Genomic DNA, 22,481 nt, shown 5'->3' with positions numbered 1-22,481 from the left:
GGAAGAAATATAAATATGACAGATTTAATTATGAAGGAAAAATGGTTAATGAAGAAGTTCCCCTTAATAGAATAGAATAGAATAGAATAGAATATCTTTATTGTCATTTTAACAAGTACAACGAAATTAAGTGCAGTCCTTAATGCCATACTGTGTCTTGGCAGTCAGATTCTTGAAAACTGATGAGCCGCAATGTTGATTGCCTAATGAATTTCAGGTGCTGTTCAATGTTGTGTTTCTTAAATGAGGGGCAATGACAGAATGTCATGTTAAGCTTGTTCATTATGCTCTAATCAGGATTCCAACTCTCAACCTAAGGATCACCAGTACACGACATTATCCCGTTGAGCCACTGACCTTACTGAACTGCATGAAGCCTCAATCACGTGGTGTAAATGTCGATTGATAAGCACACAACATCAAGAAAACTCCAATCACACATTTCTCAAGAGAATTAAGGGCATTCTTAAAAGAGTACAGATCTGAAAATGTGCACTGTTAATGGTATACCCCTAATGATAGCCGTATGGTAGTTATACAATAACAAAATGGTCACATAGGCAAAATGGGTTGAGACTGTGGAGATTTGGCTTTTCTATGAAATCGTGGGAAAAGTAAACATTTTTAAAGCAGAAGATGCATCTGATTTTAGAGATTAATATGATGAAAGAATTTTGAGTCCAGGTCAATCTAGTAAGGAGAAAAAAGTCTAGTTCATGATTTTTTTAAATAGCACCACCTTTGGGTGCAGTACCAGAATTTGGGTTTATGGGTAGTGGGGGGTATTGGTATCCACCTGATAATAGTCATATATTGTTTTATAAAATAACAAAATTGTCATTTAAGAAAGATGGGCTACCTGCTCCAACTTTATTGGCCAATATTTCTCGAGTCAAATGGAACAAAATAAAACAAATTCTGTTCGATGATTTTTGCGAGGCATAGTCTAAAAATGTTATGTGGCGATTTTGGTGAATTTTTTGATTACTTTTGTAGCCTGTTAATCTTTTTATCATGTTTAGCTTTAATATGAAATTGTGGGGTTTGATAAATGCATTTGATTCTAGAGATTAATATTCTGAAAGAATTTTGAGTCCAGGTCAATCTGGCGAGGAGAAATAAGCCTAATTCATGATTTTTTACAATAGCGCCAACTTTGGCTGCAGTACCACAAATTTGGGTTTATGGGTAGTGGGGGTTACTGATAACCATACCTGAAAATTTCAAGAGTTTTACACTTACGGAATAGGCTGCAGTATGACTTTTACAGAATTTGAGAAAAAAAAACAACGTTACAGAAACAATAGGGGACCAAGCAGCTTCGCTGCTCGGACCCCTAATTAAAGCTGCAAGCAGCATTTTATGGGTGCCAAGCCTAAAGCAGACCAATAAGACCCTGATAGACCATTAAGACACTGATCTACCATTAAGTCTGTGACGCAGACAATAAAGATCCTGACGAAGACAATTAAGACCTTTTTTGTTTGCATACACTTGACAACGCTGGACTAGCCTTAGGTGAATCTGCGGATGGCCAAACAAACTTCATGACCGTACGTGAAAAGGCTGAGGAGTTATGAGTCTTTAAAGCCCCTATAATCCTATTTTGATGAACTTTAGCCTGGTTAACCTTGACCTATGCTTCTTTAAGTACACCAAGTTTGGCGATGATTGACTCAAGTTAACCCCGCCTTTAGTCACCTAATATTGATTGGTCTGATTTGGACGTCCAGCCGCCTTTATGTTACCGGTTCTGGGTTTCCTAGGAACATTTGCTCAACATGAGGGGAGACAAATGTCTACAGGATTTAATGACTGTAAGTGAAAGGTGTCAGAAAATATGTCCGTCCAAAGTCTGCATTTTCAGTTAATTGACCTGTCGCCAAGCTCCGCCCTTAGAACGCAGATGAGCCAATGGCATTCCAGCCTCTACTATACTCGGGCATCAGATCGTACAACTCTGTTGAAAACAACAGGGAGGAGGCATAATATAACAATTGAATGGTGGATTTATGTTGTTTGTGTAAAAATAAACGTGGGCAAACGATGTGCTTGGGGTACATGTAACACGGACAGTCGGTATCCCGAGAGGCTGCAGCATGGGGTATATTTCATCCCTTTTCCCAAGCCACAACGGGACAAGAAAAAGGTTGTAATGTGGATCAGACTGTTGCAGGCCAGAATACCAACTGAATTTAAGCTTGTTACCTTCTGTATGTATTTTAAAGTTTTGAATATACCCCTCCATAGCGTAATGTAGTCCCTTTTGAATGCTCCTGGAAGAAATTAAATAATTTTTCACCCAAAACGTATCCAAAACCTGCTCGGATATACTGTCAGCTGACATTTTTCCATATGTTTGTTATCTAGTCTGGTTTGTTTATCCGAGTTCGTCATGGTTACGACGGGGGGCGTAACTTAGCGACAGGTCAATTGTTACCAATCTGGGTAGAATTTGGAGAGGTTGCATTCTCAGTTAATTGTTATAGTGCTCCCTATTGCCCGATATGGATTCAATTTCGATAGGTTCATCTTGACCCATGCGCCTCTTACTACACCACGTTTGATGATTATTGGGGTAAGTTAACCCTGCCTTTGGTGTTAAGTAAAATTTGGACAATTTTGAGCCTCTTGCGGCCATGTTGTTTTATTAAATTGACTTCATCTTACTTGAGCAATTGGAAATTTGGTCCCCAACAGCCACTAAGTTGGTCCCGCTCAAATAAACATTCCTTCTATGAACTGTGTCACAGGCCACGCCCATTTCGATGCCACATCCTAATTGAAAATATGTGGATATGTGGAATTTGATTTTGAACAACTTTTGTATTGGACGTTTTAAAGCACACCCTTTTTAGAAGTCAAATAGGTAGAATAGAACAGTTTCAACAGGAATTGACTTACTAGAACCAAACATAACCAAATATAGACTTATTAAAATCTCTTCCTTTTGTCAACAGCTGAGACTTCGCCACCCAACTTTATTCAGAGAGTTCAGAGTTTGACAGTAAGACAAGGAAGCCAAGTGAGACTGGATGTTCGTGTGACAGGAATCCCTACAACTGTGGTGAAGTTCTACAGGGAGGGAGCTGAGATACAGAGCTCCCCCAATTTTAAGATTGTTCAAGAAGCAGACCTTTACAAAAAAATTTTTTAAGTCAAAGGGATCACAAGATTTGCTTGTTCAAAGTTTGCATTTTTGGACTATTGCTATAGCGCCACCTTTGGGCCAGTCAGTGTAATATTGGTTCTCTGTTGATCTTGAGTCAGCCTCTACAGCTGTATAATGTTTTGCGAGCGGCTGTGTAATTCAAACGTGGCGGAATAATAATAACACTAACGATAACAATAGGTTTATAATAATAATAATAAAAATATATAAATTAGATGCAGCATAAACTGGTGTAAAAATGATGAGCTAAGTAGCTCAGGAGACTTATGGCCTGTGGGATGAAACTGTCCCTGAGTCTGGGGGTGTGTGACCGGATGCTGCGGTTGCGTCTACCAGACAGCAGCAGCTGGAACAGTTGTTTAGCATGAGGCTAACCTTGTAGATGTACTGTTAGTTATCATGAGGCTAACCTTGTAGATGTACGGTTAGTTAGCCTGAGGCTAACCTTGTAGACAAACTGTTGGTTATCATGAGGCGAACCTCGTAAACATACTGTTGGTTAGCATGAGGCTAACTGATTAGAGATGTGTATCTGCTACAGGGGAGGATGCTGTGCCCACTAAGAAAACCAAGATGGTGGTGTCCTCTTCTCAGATGGCCTCCTCCCAGACCAGAGTGGAAAGGGTAAGACTTTCTCTGCTTCTTCCCAGTCGCCAGAAGCAACTTCTGGTCCAACTTCCCTAGCTACTGTCACACTTTGCTCCCCAGTTCACTGATTTGGTTTTTTCGTCCTCAGAGAGTTGAGGCTGGTTTCCAGGCCGCCACCATGATGGAGATGCATGTAGAAGGAGGTGGCATGACTCAACGGTTAGCACACAAGACCCCCCCAAGGGTTCCTCCCAAACCCACCTCCAAGTCCCCACCTTCGATGGTCTCCAGGGTAACCGGAGGCCGCCACCAGTCACCTTCACCTGTCCGACACGTGAAGGCCCCTACACCTGCACCTGTCAGGTAATGCATACTAATCAAACAAGCCACGCTGATATCTGCAGATACAGCTGAATATTTGGCATGCGTTGAAAAGAACACCAACTCTTCTTCCATAACCCACCAGCTGTGCTCCTTGCTGCCACGTCAATATGACAAAGGCAGCATGATGCTGAGGGCGGGGCCACTGGTGATCTGAGCTGTGGATGGTCCTAGTATGAGTACAATGTGTGAGTGAACTAAACATGTCGTTTCTCTGCAGATCTGTGTCTCCATCCGGCAGGCACTCAGTATCTCCCATCAGACCAGTCAGATCTCCTCTCATGACCAGGAAACGGGTGAGAACTGCTTCTTGGAACTTCCAAACTCTTCATTAACTCACATCAATCATAACAACATTACTATCCAACTGGGATGTGATTGGTCCTCTTCTCCATCCAGGTGTCCTCCTCACCGGAGGTCTTGCCCCCGTGGAAACAGGGAGGCTGGGCAACGGGGGTTGCCAGCTACACCAGTATGACGAGCACCTCCACCCACATGCAGGCAGGCTCTGCCCAGATGCAGGCTGGCTTTACCCAGATGCAAGAAGGCTCTGCCCAAATGCAAGCAGGCTCTGCCCATATGCAGACCAGCTCTACCCAGATGCAAGCAGGCTCTGCCCACATGCAGGCCGGCTCCTCCCAGATGCAGACCAGCTCCTCCCAGATGCAGACCAGCTCCTCCCAGATGCAGACCGGCTTATCCCAGATGCAGACCAGCTCCTCCGAGATGCAGACCAGCACCACCCAGATGCAAACCGGCTCTGCCCACATGCAGATGGAGCAGCAGTGGCAGGGCTCGTATGGCGTCCAGCAGGTTCAGCAGGTTGCTTCACTACAAGAGGTGAGAGAGCATGGAGAAGCGACCAGTGAATGAGTTCATGTGAGAGATAAACATATCGATATACAGATACAGGTATAAAAGGAGAGTTGACCCAGATATAGTTAACAGCCTCATGAGTGATTAGTATTATTTTCCGTGCAAATCGCTCACATACATCCTCATTCAATGACGACACAAAATTGAAAACAGTGGCCCAAGATTTAGTGCTACATCTGGCATGGCTTGCTCCAATTCACCTTTTAGAGTCTCCTTTTTAATGAGATACTTGTGGTTTCGTCTCCTGGTGCACAATAGACTGAATATCAATGTCATTCTTTGTGCATCCAATCCGCATCAGATGAACAAGTTGACAGTCATCAGCACAGTCATCCGTGAGCCTGTTCATCTCTTTTGACTTAATGTGGTTCATTTTTTAAAAACAGTTCTCGCAGGCCGCCAGTTGCCCATCCCTGCTCTAAAGGGTGATAAGGTCATTTTTATGTGGCTTGTAAAGGCTCAGAAAAGTGGTAATAAAATAATAATAATAATAATACATTTAATTTAGAGGCGCCTTTCAAGACACCCAAGGTCACCTTACAGAGCATATAGTCATCATTCAAAACTATGTAAAACAGACTAGGAATAAAAGGAAAACAGAGGTTAAACATGAATAATAATAATAATTAATAACACTCAAAGACGCCTAAAGTGAAGGGGGGACCTCACTAACCACCACCAATATGTAGCACCCACTTGGGTGATGCACGGCAGCCAATCAGTGCCAGAACGCTCACTACACACCAGCTTGAGGTGGAGAGTTAGGGATGAGGTGGAGAGTGAGGGAAAAGAACATATTTAAACACTATCGACAATATTTAAACACTGTCGATCACATTTAAACAATATCGACCACATGTAAACACTATCGACCATATTTAAACACTATGGACCACACGTAAACCCTATCGACCACATTTAAACACTATCGCCCCCATTTAAACACTATCGCCCACATTTAAACACTATGGACCACATTTAAACTCTATGGACCACATGTAAACCCTATCGACCACATGTAAACCCTATCGACCATATATAAACACTATCGACCACATTTAAACATGTAAACCCTATCGACCACAATTAAACACTATCGACCACAATTAAACCCTATCGACCACATTTAAACACTATCGACCACATCCAAACACCATCGACCACATTTAAACACTCTCGCCCACACCTACACACTATCGACCACATTTAAACACTATCGACCACATGTAAACACTAGCGACCACACTCAAACACTATCGACCACATTTAAACATGTAAACCCTATCAACCACATTTAAACATGTAAACCCCTCTCGACCATATTTAAACCCTATCGACCACATTTAAACCCTATCGACCATATTCAAACACTATCGACCACATTTAAACTATCGACCATATTTAAACCCTATCGACCACATTTAAACACTATCGACCATATTTAAACACTATCGACCACATTCAAACCCTATCGACCACATTTAAACCCTATCGACCACATTTAAACCCTATCAACCATATTTAAACACTATCGACCACATTCAAACACTATCGACCACATTTAAACACTATCGCCCACATTTAAACACTATAGACCATATTTAAACACTATCAACCATATTTAAACACTATCGACCACATTTAAACACTATCGACCACAATTAAACCCTATCGACCACATTTAAACACTATCGACCACATCCAAACACCATCGACCACATTTAAACACTCTCGCCCACACCTACACACTATCGACCACATTTAAACACTATCGACCACATGTAAACACTAGCGACCACACTCAAACACTATCGACCACATTTAAACATGTAAACCCTATCAACCCTATTTTTTGAGGTTACAAATAAGGTCCCTTTAATATCTCACAATCCATGGATGTATAAGATTGACAATAAATAATATTAATATCGAATGAAAGAAAGCTCACCTAGATTCTGAAAGTAAATAATCTGCCACTAACCCTTTTCTGGCCGTACAGTCTGCCCTGACCTCAGCTCATGAGTTGTGGCTCTTGGGTTTAATTCTTCTCAGAAATTAAGTAACCATAACAGAAACTGCTGAAAGATCACACGATAGACTGCCAGCCTTATGTGATGAGTATGCTGCATGTATGTAGGCACAGAAAGGTACACAATGCTATTGTATTGTATTGAATTAAAAAATATATTTTGCCAATGTACTTAGTTGAAGCTTTCTCTTATTTAGGGTTGGATCCATGTCGCGTAAGAGAACAATCTGATATCTCTTGTAATATTTATGGAAAAATTGAAGTATATTTCAATGGTAAAAAAAAATTATAACACGCTACCATTACCCAGCTCAAAATAAAACTTCAGACACACTTTCCCTGTGAGCGTGGCACATGAACGAGGAGACAACACCCCCTAGGAAGACCAAATTAGCTGGCGTATTTCACTCTGCTATCATGCTCTCGAACACTTTTTGGATTGCGTTAAAGTTGTGTGGTATAAGCAGTAGGGTCAGTGGTATGGTTGGGTGATGGTGAGGGTTAACATGCTGTGGAGGTCAGTGGAATGGTTGGGTGGTGGTGAGGGTTACCATAATGTGGAGGTCAGTGGTATGGTTGGTTGATGATGAGGATTGTTTGTGGAGGTCAGTGGTATGGTTGGGTGGTGGTGAGGGTTAACATGCGGTGGAGGTCAGTGGTATGGTTGGGTGGTGGTGAGGTTTACATGCTGTGTGTGGAGGTCAGTGGTATGGTTGGGTGGTGGTGAGGGTTAACATACGGTGGAGGTCAGTGGTATGGTTGGGTGGTGAGTTGGGCTCCCAGGACGGTGGGAGAGTGGCGTGACCATGGTGGACCATGTTGCTAGCCAGTGTTGTGCAAGTTCACACTTCACAAGAGCTAGCACAAAGTTCAGTTCACATAGTTTAAAATGAACTAGTTCATGTTCAAAGTTCACAATTTTGAATTTTGAACTAAGTTCACAATCCCAGAAAATAAAAATCATCTTCATCATCTCATCTTCGTCCACTTATCCGGGGTCGGGTCGCGGTGGGAGCAGCTCAAGTAGGGGGCCCCAGACTTCCCTTTCCCAGGCCACATTGACCAGCTCTGACAGGGGGATTCCGAGGCGTTCCCAGGCCAGTGTTGAGATATAATCTCTCCACCTAGTCCTGGGTCTTCCCCGAGGTCTCCCACTGGACGTGCCTGAAACACCTCCCAAGGGAGGCGCCCAGTGGGCATCCTTACCAGATGCCCGAACCACCTCAGCTGACTCCTTTCTAAGTAAAGGAGCAGCGGCTCTAATCCGAGTTCCTCACGGATGGCTGAGCTTCCCACCCTATCCCTAAGGGAGACGCCAGCCACCCTTCTGAGAAAACTCCTCTCGGTCGCTTGTACCCGCGATCTCGTCCTTTCGGTCATCACCCAACCCTCATGACCATAGGTGAGGATAGGAACGAAGATCGACCGGTAGATTGAGAGCTTTGCCTTGCGGCTCAGCTCTCTTTTCGTAACAACGGTGCGGTAAAGCGAACGCAATACCGCCCCCGCTGCTCCGATTCTGCGGCCAATCTCACGCTCCATCGTACCCTCACTCGCGAACAAGACCCTGAGGTACTTGAACTCCTTCAGAAAATAAACTGTTAATTAATTTCTTCTTTCATCATTCTATTCTCTTTCAGTAGAACCTCCTCCCACCCATCCAGCCCCAGCCCCCCAAATCATTAACACTGCCCAAACTAAATGAATTACTGTATACTACTAAAGTATCAAGATTACTTTTTAAAGCCAAGAAAAAACATTGCAAGTATGTCACAATGTGTCATATTATGCAGAAAGTGAAAAATCACAGCATCTGCCAGTCCTTTATGAATGAGGTTAGTTTGACTTGGGTGGAGGAACTCTGTGACTATTGGCTTGAGGCTTATCCTTCTTGTGATGATCGTCATTAAGTCGCAAAATTTCCCGAGAGTGGTCAGATTTTTCAATTAGATGTCTTTTTAAATTCGTTGTCGATGTGGTTCATCTGACTTGTTTCCTCCTACAACGGGGGGTATCACTTGCATAAAAATAAGTGTTTTTTACTGTTAAAATCTGTAGTCGTTTGTTCATAAAACTCTTCCCTATATTCATATGCACTTTTGGCTTTAGCGGTACGTGCCACAATGGTGTCATTGTTTTTAGAAGCCATGCTGGCGGCTGGTTACAGTTAATCCTCGGCTGCCGGTAAACAGTGCGTGAGCATCGTTCACTATGGCGAAAGTGAAAGACGCTCGCGTACATGTTCAACCAGCCTCTCGCTGTGAAAATGTCCCTATACAAGAGGTGCAGGTTGATGGAGATCTAGTGAAAACCACCACCACATCCATAACCCCCTCCCCGACATATGACTTCCTCCTCCATCCGTTTTATGATGTAGTGCAACTTTCACGAAGAAATCACAACTTGAACGGGTCAAAGATCAAATGATAGACTGCCGGCTATGGATAAGTTGTTTTTTTGTGGACATATAGAAGTAATTTATACGCTATTGTATTTTATTGAATTTGAAACCTAACATCGACCTATGTATGTATACACTAATCAACACAATGTCATAGATGCACTGAGATCTATGTGCTGTATCCATCCAGCTGATGATGATGTTGCCATAGATACTGTGATATCTATGTGCTGTATCCAACAAGCTGCTTGTTCTGTCTCCAGGGGGAGGGAGTTGGAAGAGCGGGGGCAGTGGCCACAGTGATGGCTGCTGTTGACCTAGCTCGTGTTCGTCAGCCTTTGCATGTGGAGCAATCTGGAGCTGAAGAGGAGCATGTAGTCTTACAGCTGCAGGCTGCAACTGAAGCAGCAGAGACGCATGTTAGAATGACAGCTGCCAAGTCATCTGCTGTCAGTACAACATCAGAGCAACATACATCTAACATCTCCCAGGTGGGGCGGCGTCCTTGTCAAAGCTTTCCAGATGTTTCAAATGAGGTATGATACTTCTTGACCACTTAACCCTGAACTGTGTCGGTCACTTTAGATTCACAGAACCACAGAACACAGCAGCCAGGGGGAAACAGCTTCAACACCCTCCCCTCTTCCAAAGTTTACCGTTTCTAAAGTTAATGTTCCTAAACATGACTCTAGCTATGAGGTAAGGCGCTATAGGCCAATGATTTCAAACTAAATCACCATCCATCGTAAAAAATGATAGTGTGATGTGCAATTAAAATATGAACTAGGACATCACAGAAATAACACGTCATTTTGTCCTATCATTTCCTAATACCACCTTTATATTGAAAATTCCTTTTAATTGGTTACCAAAACAACGAAATAGCTTTCGGCCATTTACCATGAAACAGGTTGGCAGTGCTGTCAGCTTCTGATGTTCAACCTGCTCTGAGGTGCTTTTCTCTGGTTGACATTAGTAACACTGTTCTCCCCGGGTCGGTCAGGTCTCGCGGGCAGGCTCTGCCATCTCCTCTCTGCAGAAAGACTTATCCGCCCACTCAACCACTAGAATGATCATCAAAGCAGTCAAGTCTCCCAGTCCTTCTCGTAGGGTTGTGGAGACACGCGTGACCCCCAAGGCCTCTCCTCCACCCTTTAGAGACCCCCAATACCACTCTGAGGTTCACTTACAGGCTGGGCTGACAGTGGCCCAGGAAGAATTTGAGGACTGGGAGCCTCAGGTTGGTACTGTGCTCCACCCTCCCCAGCACCCTCCTACCCTCCTCTGTTCGGCTGTACACACCTTGGTTAACGCCTCCACTGCCAAAGCCAATCAGAGAACCCCTCTTCCTTCACAAATCATCTGCTTCATTAAAGACCCGTCTCCCATGGCAACACTTCTAACTTTGCAACCCGTCTCCTAAGACAACCTTTGTTCCATCTTCCCTCTCATTTTCTTCCTTTTTTCTGAACGTCTCGTCTTCTTTGTCATCGTTTCTTTGGCTTCCATTCACGCCTGTACCAACAGACCTGAAACAAGAAAGTCATTCTGAACCAGCTAACTAACCAATTAACTCATTGGTCTTGTTTGTTCTTGTCTCTCTCCAGGAGGCTGCCCTGGTCCCAACTCAGGATCCAGTCACTCCTCCTAGAGTTGTTGCTGTAAGTTTCAATACAATAAGAATACATTTATTATGAGATCTATTACACTTTTGCAAAATAATGATCAATCAGTGGCGTGAATGCTGAAGCCATTCCTCTGGTCTTTAACGTAGGTGCTAAAGAACCTGACTGTTACGGAGGGCGAGACTGTGACTCTAGAGTGCCAGATCACTGCTCATCCCAGCCCGGTCATCATGTGGTTCAGAGAGGACTACAAGATCGAGAGTTCCATTGACTTCCAGATCAGCTATGAGAATGGATTTGCCCGTCTGGTGATCCGTGAAGCCTTTGCTGAAGACAGCGGCCGCTTCACCTGCACGGCAACCAGCGAGGCTGGAACAGTCAGCACGTCCTGCTATCTGCTCGTCAAAGGTACTAGTTTTTGCTACTAGATACAATCTACTGAAAAGTCGAGCTGAAGCTTTCATCTTTCCTGTTCCCTAATGCAATAACAATTAAAGACGTATGTAAGATTATGTTTGGCAATATTATTTTACTATAGGCAACAAGGCTACAAGGTTTGACAGTTTACAGTATTGAAAGCAAGAAAAATCTTGTTGTCAATTCTTTCAGTGTCAGAAGATATTGAGAGCAGAGAAGAAACTACATCCGTCGTTTCAGAACTTGGAATCACACAAGAGAAAACGTAAGTTACGGTTTATGCTTCTGGTACTTAATCAACGTTTCCAATTAAATATATTCCCTGAGGCAACTTGTTTGACCAGAAATGAGTACCATCTCTTAATGTAAAATGTCCTGGCAGTGTTGACGTTGAGACAGACAGAACATCAGCTGCACCGTTCTTCATCAAGAAGCCCAGCGTCCAGAAGCTGGTGGAGGGAGGAAGCGTTGTGTTTGAATGCCAGGTCGGAGGAAGTCCCAAACCACAAATCATCTGGAAGAAGACTGGCATGCCCCTCACTACCGGATACAGGTAGATTCCCAAACACTTTACCTTGGTTCCCATCTGCCGGATTATGACTTCATGCATAACAATCTGCCCAATATCCTGTTCAGATATAAAGTAGCCTACAAGAAGGAGTCAGGAGAATGCAGATTGGAGATCTCCATGACCTTCGCTGATGATGCAGGAGATTACTCAATTTTTGCCAAGAACCAGCTTGGAGAAGCCTCAGCTTCAGCGACTCTGCTGGAGGAAGGTAGGTCATCATTCAATACCTTAAGCACAGGTTGCAGGCTTGCCCACTGGCTATCTTTTGAGGTTGTTCCATGGTATCTGTAGATGTTATGTTTGAACAGCTGTCTTCTCTTGATGTCTATAGAGGAATATGATGCCTACATGAAGCAGTATGATGTGACTTACAAATCGGAAGAGGTGCAGGGGCCCACATTGGTCGTGAGCCAGTACGAGATGGAACAGAGGAGAATGACCACCCCTACGAGCTTCGTCTCAGAAACGGTACTTCCTAATACTTCAGTTGTCTCTAATGTCTGAAAAGATCTATGCAATGCCAGGCTAATCCTATTTATATTTCAGGAATTCCATATATCTGCATTTGAGGAGAGGATCATCCAGGAGATTGAGCTCCGGATCATGACGATTACCTATCAACACATTGTGACAGAGGATGGAGAACTAATAGTCACCGCAGTAGAACACGAAGCCTTGCAGCCAACATTTGCCACACTCGTCAAAAACTACAGGATCATGGAGGGAATGGGAGTCACGTTCCACTGTAAAATGGATGGAGTCCCACTTCCCAAGGTAAAAAAATACGGAAATGCTAATTTTGAAGAAGGCTCAATAAGAATGTACCAGAATTCTTAGACCTTTTTTTCCGTCAACAGATTGCATGGTACAAGGATGGCAACCGTCTTCAACATGGCGGCCGTTGTCAGATGGAGGTCCTTCAGGATGGCAGAGCAAGCCTTCGTCTGCCTGTGGTGCTTCCAGAGGATGAGGGCGTTTACACCGCCTTCGCCAGCAACATGAAGGGTAATGCTGTAAGCTCTGGGAAGCTGTATGTGGAACCCTCTGGGGCAACAACACCTCAAAGATACACCCCCCAGCCTGCGATGCAGAGATTTAGGTATGTTGGCAGAGAAGAGATGAATTGCGGTAAAGCTTTCTTTCTTTGAATATGATGGTACTTATGAATGTCCTATATTTTCCCAGGTCTACATCCCCTCGTTCTATGAGTCGCTCCCCTGGCCGTTCTGCCAGCCGCTCTCCTGCTCGTTCTCCGGCTCGCAGGCTTGATGAGACGGACGAAGCTCAGCTGGAGAGACTCTACAAACCTGTCTTTGTTCTGAAGCCTTCCTCATGTAAATGCGCTGAGGGGCAGACTGCCAGATTTGACCTGAAGGTTGTCGGAAGGCCGATGCCTGAAACATACTGGTTCCACAATGGTAATGAAAACAAACAAATTTGAACATGAATTATAATCGTGCCGGTAATGAAACCCACTTTTGAATATAAACGTATCCTCTTCTACACAGGTCATCAAGTTGTCAATGACTTCACCCACAAGATTGTTGTTAAAGAAGATGGAACACAGTCTCTGATCATTGTAACAGCCATGCCTCACGATTCTGGAGAATGGACAGTTGTTGCTCAGAATAGAGCTGGAAAGTCCTCAGTCTCAATCACTTTGAGTGTCGATGGTAAGATTTTAGGTCAATTACAGATGAAAAATATTTTTTGACAAACGAGAGGGATAAAAAATATGATGCAATGAATGTCCTTAAACATCCACAGCTAAAGAAAGCCTGGCACGTCCCCAGTTCACTGAGAAACTGAAGAACATCAGTGTGAAGCAGGGCACTCTTGTGGAGTTGGCTGTCAGGGCCATCGGAAACCCCATTCCTGATATTGTCTGGCTGAAAAACAGTGATATTATTTCCCCACACAAATACCCACATATCAAGTAAGTAATTTAGCTGATATTTAACTCCATTGTTTTACAATTATTAGAATTGAAGGAAACATTTTTCAGGGAATATATGGATAAGGCAAATACATTTCACTAATTAGTTTAAATGTCTCTTAGGATCGAGGGTACTAAAGGAGAGGCCAAAGTCCAGATCACTTCATCAGCTGGATCTGACAGTGCCTGGTACACAGCTACAGCCATCAACAAGGCTGGAAGAGATACCACTCGCTGTAAAGTCAATGTTGAGGTAGACTCTGCAATGCGTGAACCAGAGAGGAAGCTGATTATAACCAAAGGAACCTACAAGGCTAAAGATATTGCTGCTCCTGAATTGGAGCCCCTTCATCAACGTTATGGCCAAGACCAATGGGAGGAGGGAGACCTTTATGACAAAGAGAAGCAGCAGAAACCACAGTTCAAGAAGAAGCTGACTTCTGTCCGAATGAAGCGTTTTGGGCCAGCTCATTTTGAGTGCAGACTGACTCCTATTGGTGACCCCACTATGGTAGTTGAGTGGCTACACGATGGCAAACCTCTTGATGCTGCCAATAGGCTGCGCATGGTCAATGAGTTTGGCTATTGCAGTCTTGACTATGAAGTTGCTTACGCAAGAGACAGCGGTGTTATTACCTGCAGAGCTACAAACAAATTTGGAGTTGATCAAACTTCTGCCACCCTCATTGTTAAGGATGAGAAAGGCCTTGTTGAAGATTCACAGCTTCCTGACGGAAGGAGGGGAACACACAGAAGTGATGAGATGGAGCGCATGGCTCATGAGGGAGGACCCACCGGTGTCAGTACTGATGAGGAGAAAGAGAAGACAAAACCTGACATTGTTTTGGTTCCAGATCCAGCAAGAGTTCTTGAAGGAGAAACGGCGAGATTCCGTTGCAGAGTGACTGGTTATCCAACACCCAAGGTAAACTGGTACCTTAACGGACAACTTATTCGCAAGAGTAAGAGATACAGACTGCGTTATGATGGCATTTACTACCTGGAGATAGTGGATGTCAAAGTTTATGATTCAGGAGAGGTCAAGGTGGTTGCTGATAGTCCTCTAGGCTCAACAGAACATGTTGTGAAGATAGAAATCACGCAGAGAGAGGACTTCAGGTCCGTACTCCGACGTGCACCTGACACTAAAACCGCAGAGTCCAAAGAGTCTGCAGGACCCGGCTTTGACATCATGAAGGTGGACAGACCTAGTGAGAGCTCCCAGTTGAAAGAGGTCGTCAAACTGAAGAAGACCCAGAGAGTTGTCCACGAGAAAACCTCAGAGGAGTCGGATGAACTGAAGAGCAAGTTCAAGCGCAGAACAGAGGAAGGATTCTATGAGTCAATATCTGCTGTGGAGTTCAAGTCTCGCAGGAAGGATGAGTCTTATGAGGACCTACTGAAGAAGACAAAAGAAGACCTGCTTCACCGCCTGCGGGAAAAAGAAGAGGCAGAGAGAAAGCTTCTAGAGGAACAGGGGAACGTGACCATCCCCACCTTCAAACCAGAGAGGATTCAGCTTTCTCCCAGCATGGAAGCTCCCAAGATCCTGGAGCGTATTACTAGCAAGACCGTTGCGCCGATGGACGAGGTTCAATTCCGAGTCAGGGTTGTCGGACGACCAGAACCCGAATGTCAGTGGTTCAAGAACGGCATTCAGCTTGAGAAGTCAGAACGTATATACTGGTACTGGCCTGAGGACCACGTTTGTGAGCTGGTGATAAGGGATGTGACTGCAGAAGATTCGGCCAGTATCATGGTCAAAGCCCTGAATGTAGCAGGGGAAGCTTCAAGCCATGCTTTTCTGCTTGTGCAAGGTATAGTGATGGTTATTTTCAGAAACAGAAACATGCTGTATTATTCAGTGTTTTATTGAAATTGAAAATATTAATTTTTCATTCCTCATTACAGGCACGGCAACAGTAAATTTCACTCAAACTCTAGAAGATGTAACTGCTAAGGAAAAGGACACAATGGTAACCTTTGAGTGTGAAACCAACGAGCCTTTCATCAAGGTTAAATGGATAAAAAACAACATGGATATCTTCTCTGGAGACAAATACCGGATGCACTCTGACAGAAAGGTCCACTTCCTGTCCGTTCTGGTCATCGAGATGAAAGACGATGCAGAGTACAGCTGTGTTGTAATAGATGACGAGAGCATCAGGACCAGTTCAAGACTCCATGTTGAAGGTATGCTTCGACTTACTCTTTGTCCTTGGTGTGGAGAGTTATTAAAGAAACCAGTAGTTATTTAGAAGATTATTCCTTACGCTACCAACATCTGATGTTCAGGTGCTGCTCTGGAGCTCACCAAGATGTTGGAGAACATTGAAGTTCCTGAGACCTACGCTGGAGAGTTTGAGGTGGAGCTGTCCCGTGAAGATGCTGAGGGAACGTGGTATTTTGGAGACAACGAGATCTCTAGTAGCAGCAAATATTACATGTCCTCCCGTCGTGGAAGACACTCTCTGTCAGTCAAGGATGTAAAGAAAGAGGACCAAGGGAAATACACCTTTGTCTGTGGAGATCTGAGGACTTGTGCCTCATTGAAGATGAAATGTAAGCAGATTAATTTCCTTAATTTCACAGAGATTTCACATGTGTTTGAACTTCAGATTTCTTGTGTTCGGATGCAGTTGTTTGTGATTAACTTGAGTCTAATTAGTAGTATCAATGTCTATGTCCTCAGTGCGCCCTGTGACGCTGATGCAGCCCCTGAGTGACCTGACTGTCTGTGAAGGAGACATTGCCCAGCTGGAGGTGAAGTTCTCCCAGGAGAACGTTGAAGGAACTTGGATGAAGAACGGCCAGGTCTTTTCGGCCTCAGACAGTGTCCACATGGTTATTGACAAACTGGTGCACAAGCTGCTGCTGGAGAATGTCACCAGAGACAATGCTGCAGTCTATTCCTTCCTGGTTCCTGCCCAGGACATCTCCACCTCTGGAAAACTCAGTGTTCAGAGTAAGGAATATAAATCGTACAACCTGTGCATTCAAATAACCTAATATACTCAATTCTATCTACCACTGTTGTTTAATGTTATTCTAATGAAGCGTAATAGCATACACCAGCATCTTATGTAATGTTTATGTATCTCACTACAATAATGACTTTAACACATCATTTTCTCTTATCTTCACAGCCATTGATGTCCTGGTGCCACTGAAGGATGTATCATCTACTGAGGGAACCAAGGCTGTTCTGGAGACCAAGATCTCAGCTCAGGAAATCACCTCTGTCAAATGGTACCACAATGATATGCTGCTGACAGCCAGTGAGCGAGTTCAGATGGTGTCCAAGGGGGCCAAGCAGCGTCTGGTCTTCAACAGGACCTATGCCTCCGATGAGGGACATTACAAACTGGTTGTGGGCAAGGTTGACACCAGCTGTACACTGTCAGTCGAGGGTAAGATTATCAATTATTTAGGAATAGCTAGACACTATTCAAATTGGGGGAGACTTTGGTGAAACCAAACCTGTTGGATCTGAATGAGATGTATATTTATTTGTTGTTTGTTTGTCCATGTTGTTGACCTACTTTGTGATACCTTTGCCTTTATACTTGTAATATTTGTATGTTTTGCTGTTTCAGAGGTGTCTAGTATAATATGTATTATTGTCACATTAGTGATTATTCATTTTTTCTTTTACACAGAGGTGAACATCACAAGACATCTGGAGGACAAGGTATGCTCTGAATCCCAGAACGTCATGTTTAGGGTGGAGGTGTCCCATTCTGGGATCGATGCAGTTTGGAGCTTGAAGAACCAGCCCCTCAAAGCTGGGCCCAAGTACAAGATGGAGTCAGATGGAAATATGTACACACTTACCATCATAGACACCATGAAGGACAATGAGGGCCAGTACACCTTCCATGCTGGTGAAAAGACCTCCAGTGCCTCGCTCTCAGTCTCTGGTATGTTCTTACTTCATTAACAAGTGATTTCTTAGGAGGCAGTTCCTTCCTGATTCTAAGATGTAAGTGGCTTGTTTTCTCCACCACTAGGGGGAGCCATCACCAGACCCCTGCAGGACGTGACAGTGGCAGAGTCCCAGACAGCCCAGCTGGAATGTGAGGTGGCCAACGCCAAGGCTGAGGGCAGGTGGCTGAAGGAAGGCCAGCCTATTGACTTCAGTGACAACGTTGTGAGTGAGGTGGAAGGAGCCGTCCGGCGCCTGCTGATCATTATCACCAGACCCCAGGATGTAGGAGAATACACCTACCAGGTTGCCAGCTCCAAGACCACGGCCAACCTCAGAGTTGAGGGTAGGTTCCAAATGCTCAGGCAGAAGCACACTTCTTCCACCAATCACTTAATGGGTCAGTGCAAAGGTGCAAAACCATCGCTTTTCCAAATCTCTTCAATGTCTTGACAAGGGGTGGCCACGGCCTCCTTGATAAATCGCTGGCTCCCTCAACTGGCGTTCCCTGGTGCGTTGTATATGCATAATATGCTTTGTATGCATAATATGCTTCCATCTCATCTTTTACAATCTTTGCTATTCATTTAAATAAATTATGATGAAATGATTAATCCAGCCAAGCCCAGTTAAGGCTTTGTCCATTACATTTCATGTACTGAATATTACAATTCATGAAAATAAAAGACCTAAAGATCACAGAAGACTAGACCTATGTTAAAGGTGACATATTATACCACCTGGTGGTATAAAATGTCAATGTGTCCTTTAACCCGTATCATATGTTAAACACGAAAACAGTATCCAGTAGAGATACAACAGTTGAATAGGGATCTGGCTTACCTCTTAGCCTCTTTAACAAGTGGCTCATGCCAACCACCAAGGTTTCCTCCACATAGACTTTAATTGGGCAGGTCTTTTTTTGAGAGAGAGAGAGAAAAGGAGAAGGACGCCATCGGCCATCTACACTTTTTCCAATACATTGACTACTCCTTCAAATGGTCAAATCAAATTTCAATTTAGAGCTGCCAGCAACACACTGATTGGCTCTTGCTCTGAGTAGCCCCTCCCGTGCTCTGAATCAAAACATGAAACATGACCATGAGGGAGGAAGAACTGGGGTAAGCGCTTCCCCGCAGAGAAGACTGCCGTCCGGATTCAATGATAGAATTGAAGGATCAGATGAGGGACACCAGAAATACCTGAAGTAAAATCTAAATCTCAACGAGAACTCATTTAATAGGCGCTTTTGGTGTGGAAAAAGGAGAACGTTCTATTTCATTGCTACTGACTGCCAGAGGCGGTGCTTTAGCACTGGAGGTTAAGGTTAGTCGACTAATTATACCAACAAAGTGACACCTGGGTGACCCGAGAATATCTATATATTCCGGAAGTCACCCAAGGATCCGGGGCGGCACTAGCTCAGGAGGTAGAGCGGGTTGGCTGGTAACCGCAAGGTTGCTAGTTCAATCCCCGGCTCCTCCTAGAGTGTGTCGAGGTGTCCCTGAGCAAGGCACCTAACCCTAACCCTAACTGCTCCCGACGAGCTGGCTGTCGCCTTGCATGGCTGACTCCGCTGTCGGTGTATGAATGTGTGTATGAATGGGTGATTGTGTGGCAATATTGTAAAGCACTTTGGGTGGCCACTGGTTACAGATAAAGCGCTATATAAATGCAGACCATTTACCATTTACCATCTGTTCTTTCTATCTTCTCACGTTAGCGGACTTGGAGGACACACAAACATTGTTTGTTGTAATATACCATATTAGCTTGTCGCAAGTAGCCTTGTAACCCAAGGGTTGGTGCCTTGATTCGACTTCGTCCACCAAAGGCTGCGACTTGCAATTAGTTCGATTTCGGCTGCGTTCAGCGGTGAGAGCAGTGTGTAGGCTACGCGTAGCCATCGGCTAGCTCAGCAGCTAATATCACCATCCACATTTGCTTTAATTCGCTGAGAGCGTCAGTCGGCGGCTAGTCGCTGTGTTATTCTTTCAGTCTCGCACCGTTGCTCTTGTGCTTTCGCCTAAGCCCTGTTGTTCATTTGTATGTTCGCCAGTGCGCGGCTTGGGGTCCAAGCCGCCGTCACTGTATTCTTCTAGCGGTGTTGCACTGTTGCTCGGGTGCTGATTTCGCCTAGACCGGTTGCGTACTTTGATTTGATGGCCAGTGATCGGCTTGGGGTTCGAAAGGTCACCATCACTTTATTTTCCTAGTGGGGTCGCACTGTTTTTCGGGTGCTCTCTCCGAAGCCCGTTTGGCTAAGGCTACTTAATTTGCTGGTCAGTGAGCGGCTTAGGTCTTCCTAGAGTCGCCGTCACTGTGTTATTTTGGGGATGTTGCATCGTTGCTCAGGTGCTTTCGCCTAAAGCCTGATTGCCAAGCCTGCTTTAATTTCCTCTCCAGTGGGCTGCTTGGGTTTTCAAGGCTCGCCGTCACTGCATTATTGTACTGGTGTTGCTCGGGTGCTCTCGCCTAAAGCCCGATTGCCTAGCCTACTAATTAATTTACTTCACATAGGCTAATTAATTTTTGCAGACAAGTGCCCATAATTGTGTCGCCTGCATGGCCTCCCTGCAAGCGGAGGATGGCCATGACCAGTGCCCTGCATGACTTGGGGTTGAGCACCTGAGGGAAGCAGTGTCAGATAACCCAAGCATGAGCTGTAGTTTCATTCCCCATGGACTGAGGCTAGCTAGTAGTGGTGCAACGGTTCAAGAGTTACCCGTGATCCGTACGGATCCACCCTCACGGTTCGGGACGTAAGTGATCCGCGGATCGGCTGATAAAAAAAAAAGGTTGTGCGTTCACATGATCATTGCATGTTTAAATGACAATTCCGGTATTTACAACATCATCAAGAATTGTAGCGAATACAGCCCCCGTCGCGTTCCACCTGGCGCTCCGCAAATCCCATTGAAACGGAAACCGGAACCGGAAATGTTTGGTTGGTTGTAGTCTTTTCGCTCGGTTCTCCGTATCAACATTATGGCTAGAACCGAGCGAAAAGACTACAACCTACTTGCAATGAGCAATGAGTCTTCAAACAGAAATCAATGGATTTACAAAATGCCAAACAAAACACGACAGAAACTGTACCTCGCCACCATACCCGATGAAAAAAAGGAAGATGAGGATGTCTGCATTGCCTTGGGAGAGTGTAGATTCTAAACTCTCCCCAGGCAAAGCAGACATCCTGAATTTAAAGTTGTAAATCCAGGGTTAGGGATTATTTACTATCCATGTTAAAAAGAAGAAGGAATAATGCCTCAGAATGCATTTTTTTTTCAAATATTGACTTGATTGAGTGCTTAAAGGAAGCAGGATTATTACCTATTTTTTCACACTTATCTTTTTTGTTGCTGTTGATCCAAAAATGATCCGACCCGTGACTCAAAAACCGTGACACGATCCGAACCGCGAGTTTTGTGTGCCGTTGCACCCCTACTAGCTAGCTTGGCTGAGGTGGAGGGCGGACCAGCGTTGCTCCATTCGGGTGTTCCAGTGAAACCAGTCGCCGTGCCTCAGCAGCTGGGGGACCCCCCAGGAAGTCCTGTAAGGTCGATAACTTGGCAAACTAAGTGGATACGCTTTCAAACAAGGTTGCTCAGATTAAAGCCCCCCTCCTACCAGCTCAGGGTGTACCAGCCACGATGAGTGACCCTGCGACTGCGCAACTTACTTACCCAGAGGATGACATGCTGTCCACAGCTGCGTCCTGTAGTTTCTTTACAGAGGAGGAGGAACAAGGGGTCGATGAGGTATCGTCCCTTGCCTCTTAGGTTTTTTCTTAAGGGTCTGTGGGGGGCCAGGCCGTTACACTGATAGACCAGCCACGCGTATGGCCCTGGCAAGACTGGGGTAAGATGAAGCTCCTGTTTCATCTGCACCTGTGAATGCCTTTTTTCCGCAGGCCGCTCAACCCCTCAGTTTTCTCTTTGCCCCCAGCTGAGCCTTACATCGCAGAGCTTCATAGATGGTGACCAGATTCAAAGGCTCTCTCCCATCAGACTAGTGATGGCAGAGCTCTGGCAACGCTGATACTTATGGCTTGGACCGGTTAGCTCTGATTGAGCCTGCTATAGCATCCCTGGTTGTCTCCCCAGACGAGGCTCTGAGAGCCGATGCGCAATGCCCTCGGCCCCAGTCCCAGATTACGGATGACCTCCTTACCAGGAGTTACAACATTGCTGCCCGTATGGGCCGTCTTGGGAATTTGCTTTCTCACATCGTTCTGGCTCTGTCTCAAACCATACGGGGGGTAAGGTGCTGATTCTTCAGCACAGACCCTCAGCGATGCTTTACTGCAGACTTTTGCGTATATGACTAGGGAGTAGTGGTGCAACGGTTCACGCGTTACCCGTGATCCGTACGGATCAACCCTCACGGTTCGGGACGCAAGTGATCCACGGATCGGCTGATAAAAAAAAAAGAAGAAAAAAAGTTGTGCATTCACGTGATCAGTGCATGTTTAAAGGACAATTCCGGTATTTAGCACATTGAGCCCCCTTTCTGGTTTGTCTAGGATGAAATATAGTGGTTGACACACCGAAATGTTAA

At 44.7% G+C, this 22,481-nt stretch overlaps 1 protein-coding gene across 35 annotated transcripts in view; it reads left to right on the top strand.

Annotated features, from left to right (window-relative positions):
• The window catches only part of ttn.2 (titin, tandem duplicate 2), a 212,423-nt gene that overhangs the window by 7,999 nt on the left and 181,943 nt on the right, over nucleotides 1–22,481 (top strand). For 33 of the 35 annotated variants that reach the window (XM_060074583.1, XM_060074562.1, XM_060074582.1 and 30 more), the window contains 25 exons: nucleotides 3,714–3,796; nucleotides 3,909–4,123; nucleotides 4,362–4,437; nucleotides 4,541–4,981; nucleotides 9,711–9,938; nucleotides 10,033–10,146; nucleotides 10,451–10,687; nucleotides 11,055–11,108; nucleotides 11,222–11,480; nucleotides 11,682–11,754; nucleotides 11,872–12,042; nucleotides 12,126–12,268; nucleotides 12,392–12,528; nucleotides 12,607–12,834; nucleotides 12,918–13,159; nucleotides 13,246–13,478; nucleotides 13,569–13,733; nucleotides 13,828–13,996; nucleotides 14,120–15,813; nucleotides 15,908–16,189; nucleotides 16,292–16,558; nucleotides 16,689–16,961; nucleotides 17,143–17,406; nucleotides 17,656–17,916; nucleotides 18,007–18,267. In XM_060074583.1, coding sequence (XP_059930566.1) covers nucleotides 3,714–3,796; nucleotides 3,909–4,123; nucleotides 4,362–4,437; nucleotides 4,541–4,981; nucleotides 9,711–9,938; nucleotides 10,033–10,146; nucleotides 10,451–10,687; nucleotides 11,055–11,108; nucleotides 11,222–11,480; nucleotides 11,682–11,754; nucleotides 11,872–12,042; nucleotides 12,126–12,268; nucleotides 12,392–12,528; nucleotides 12,607–12,834; nucleotides 12,918–13,159; nucleotides 13,246–13,478; nucleotides 13,569–13,733; nucleotides 13,828–13,996; nucleotides 14,120–15,813; nucleotides 15,908–16,189; nucleotides 16,292–16,558; nucleotides 16,689–16,961; nucleotides 17,143–17,406; nucleotides 17,656–17,916; nucleotides 18,007–18,267 — 6,570 coding nt within the window. The remainder of the gene's footprint in view (nucleotides 1–3,713; nucleotides 3,797–3,908; nucleotides 4,124–4,361; nucleotides 4,438–4,540; nucleotides 4,982–9,710; nucleotides 9,939–10,032; nucleotides 10,147–10,450; nucleotides 10,688–11,054; nucleotides 11,109–11,221; nucleotides 11,481–11,681; nucleotides 11,755–11,871; nucleotides 12,043–12,125; nucleotides 12,269–12,391; nucleotides 12,529–12,606; nucleotides 12,835–12,917; nucleotides 13,160–13,245; nucleotides 13,479–13,568; nucleotides 13,734–13,827; nucleotides 13,997–14,119; nucleotides 15,814–15,907; nucleotides 16,190–16,291; nucleotides 16,559–16,688; nucleotides 16,962–17,142; nucleotides 17,407–17,655; nucleotides 17,917–18,006; nucleotides 18,268–22,481) is intronic. The other 2 variants (XM_060074557.1, XM_060074563.1) reach the window with 2 other exon arrangements.

The sequence above is a fragment of the Gadus macrocephalus genome, chromosome 16 (assembly GCF_031168955.1).
Source record: "Gadus macrocephalus chromosome 16, ASM3116895v1".
Taxonomy (NCBI): domain Eukaryota; kingdom Metazoa; phylum Chordata; class Actinopteri; order Gadiformes; family Gadidae; genus Gadus; species Gadus macrocephalus.
The sequence above is the reverse complement of the archived record's forward strand: the minus strand, read 5'-3'. Positions and strand labels throughout refer to the sequence as shown.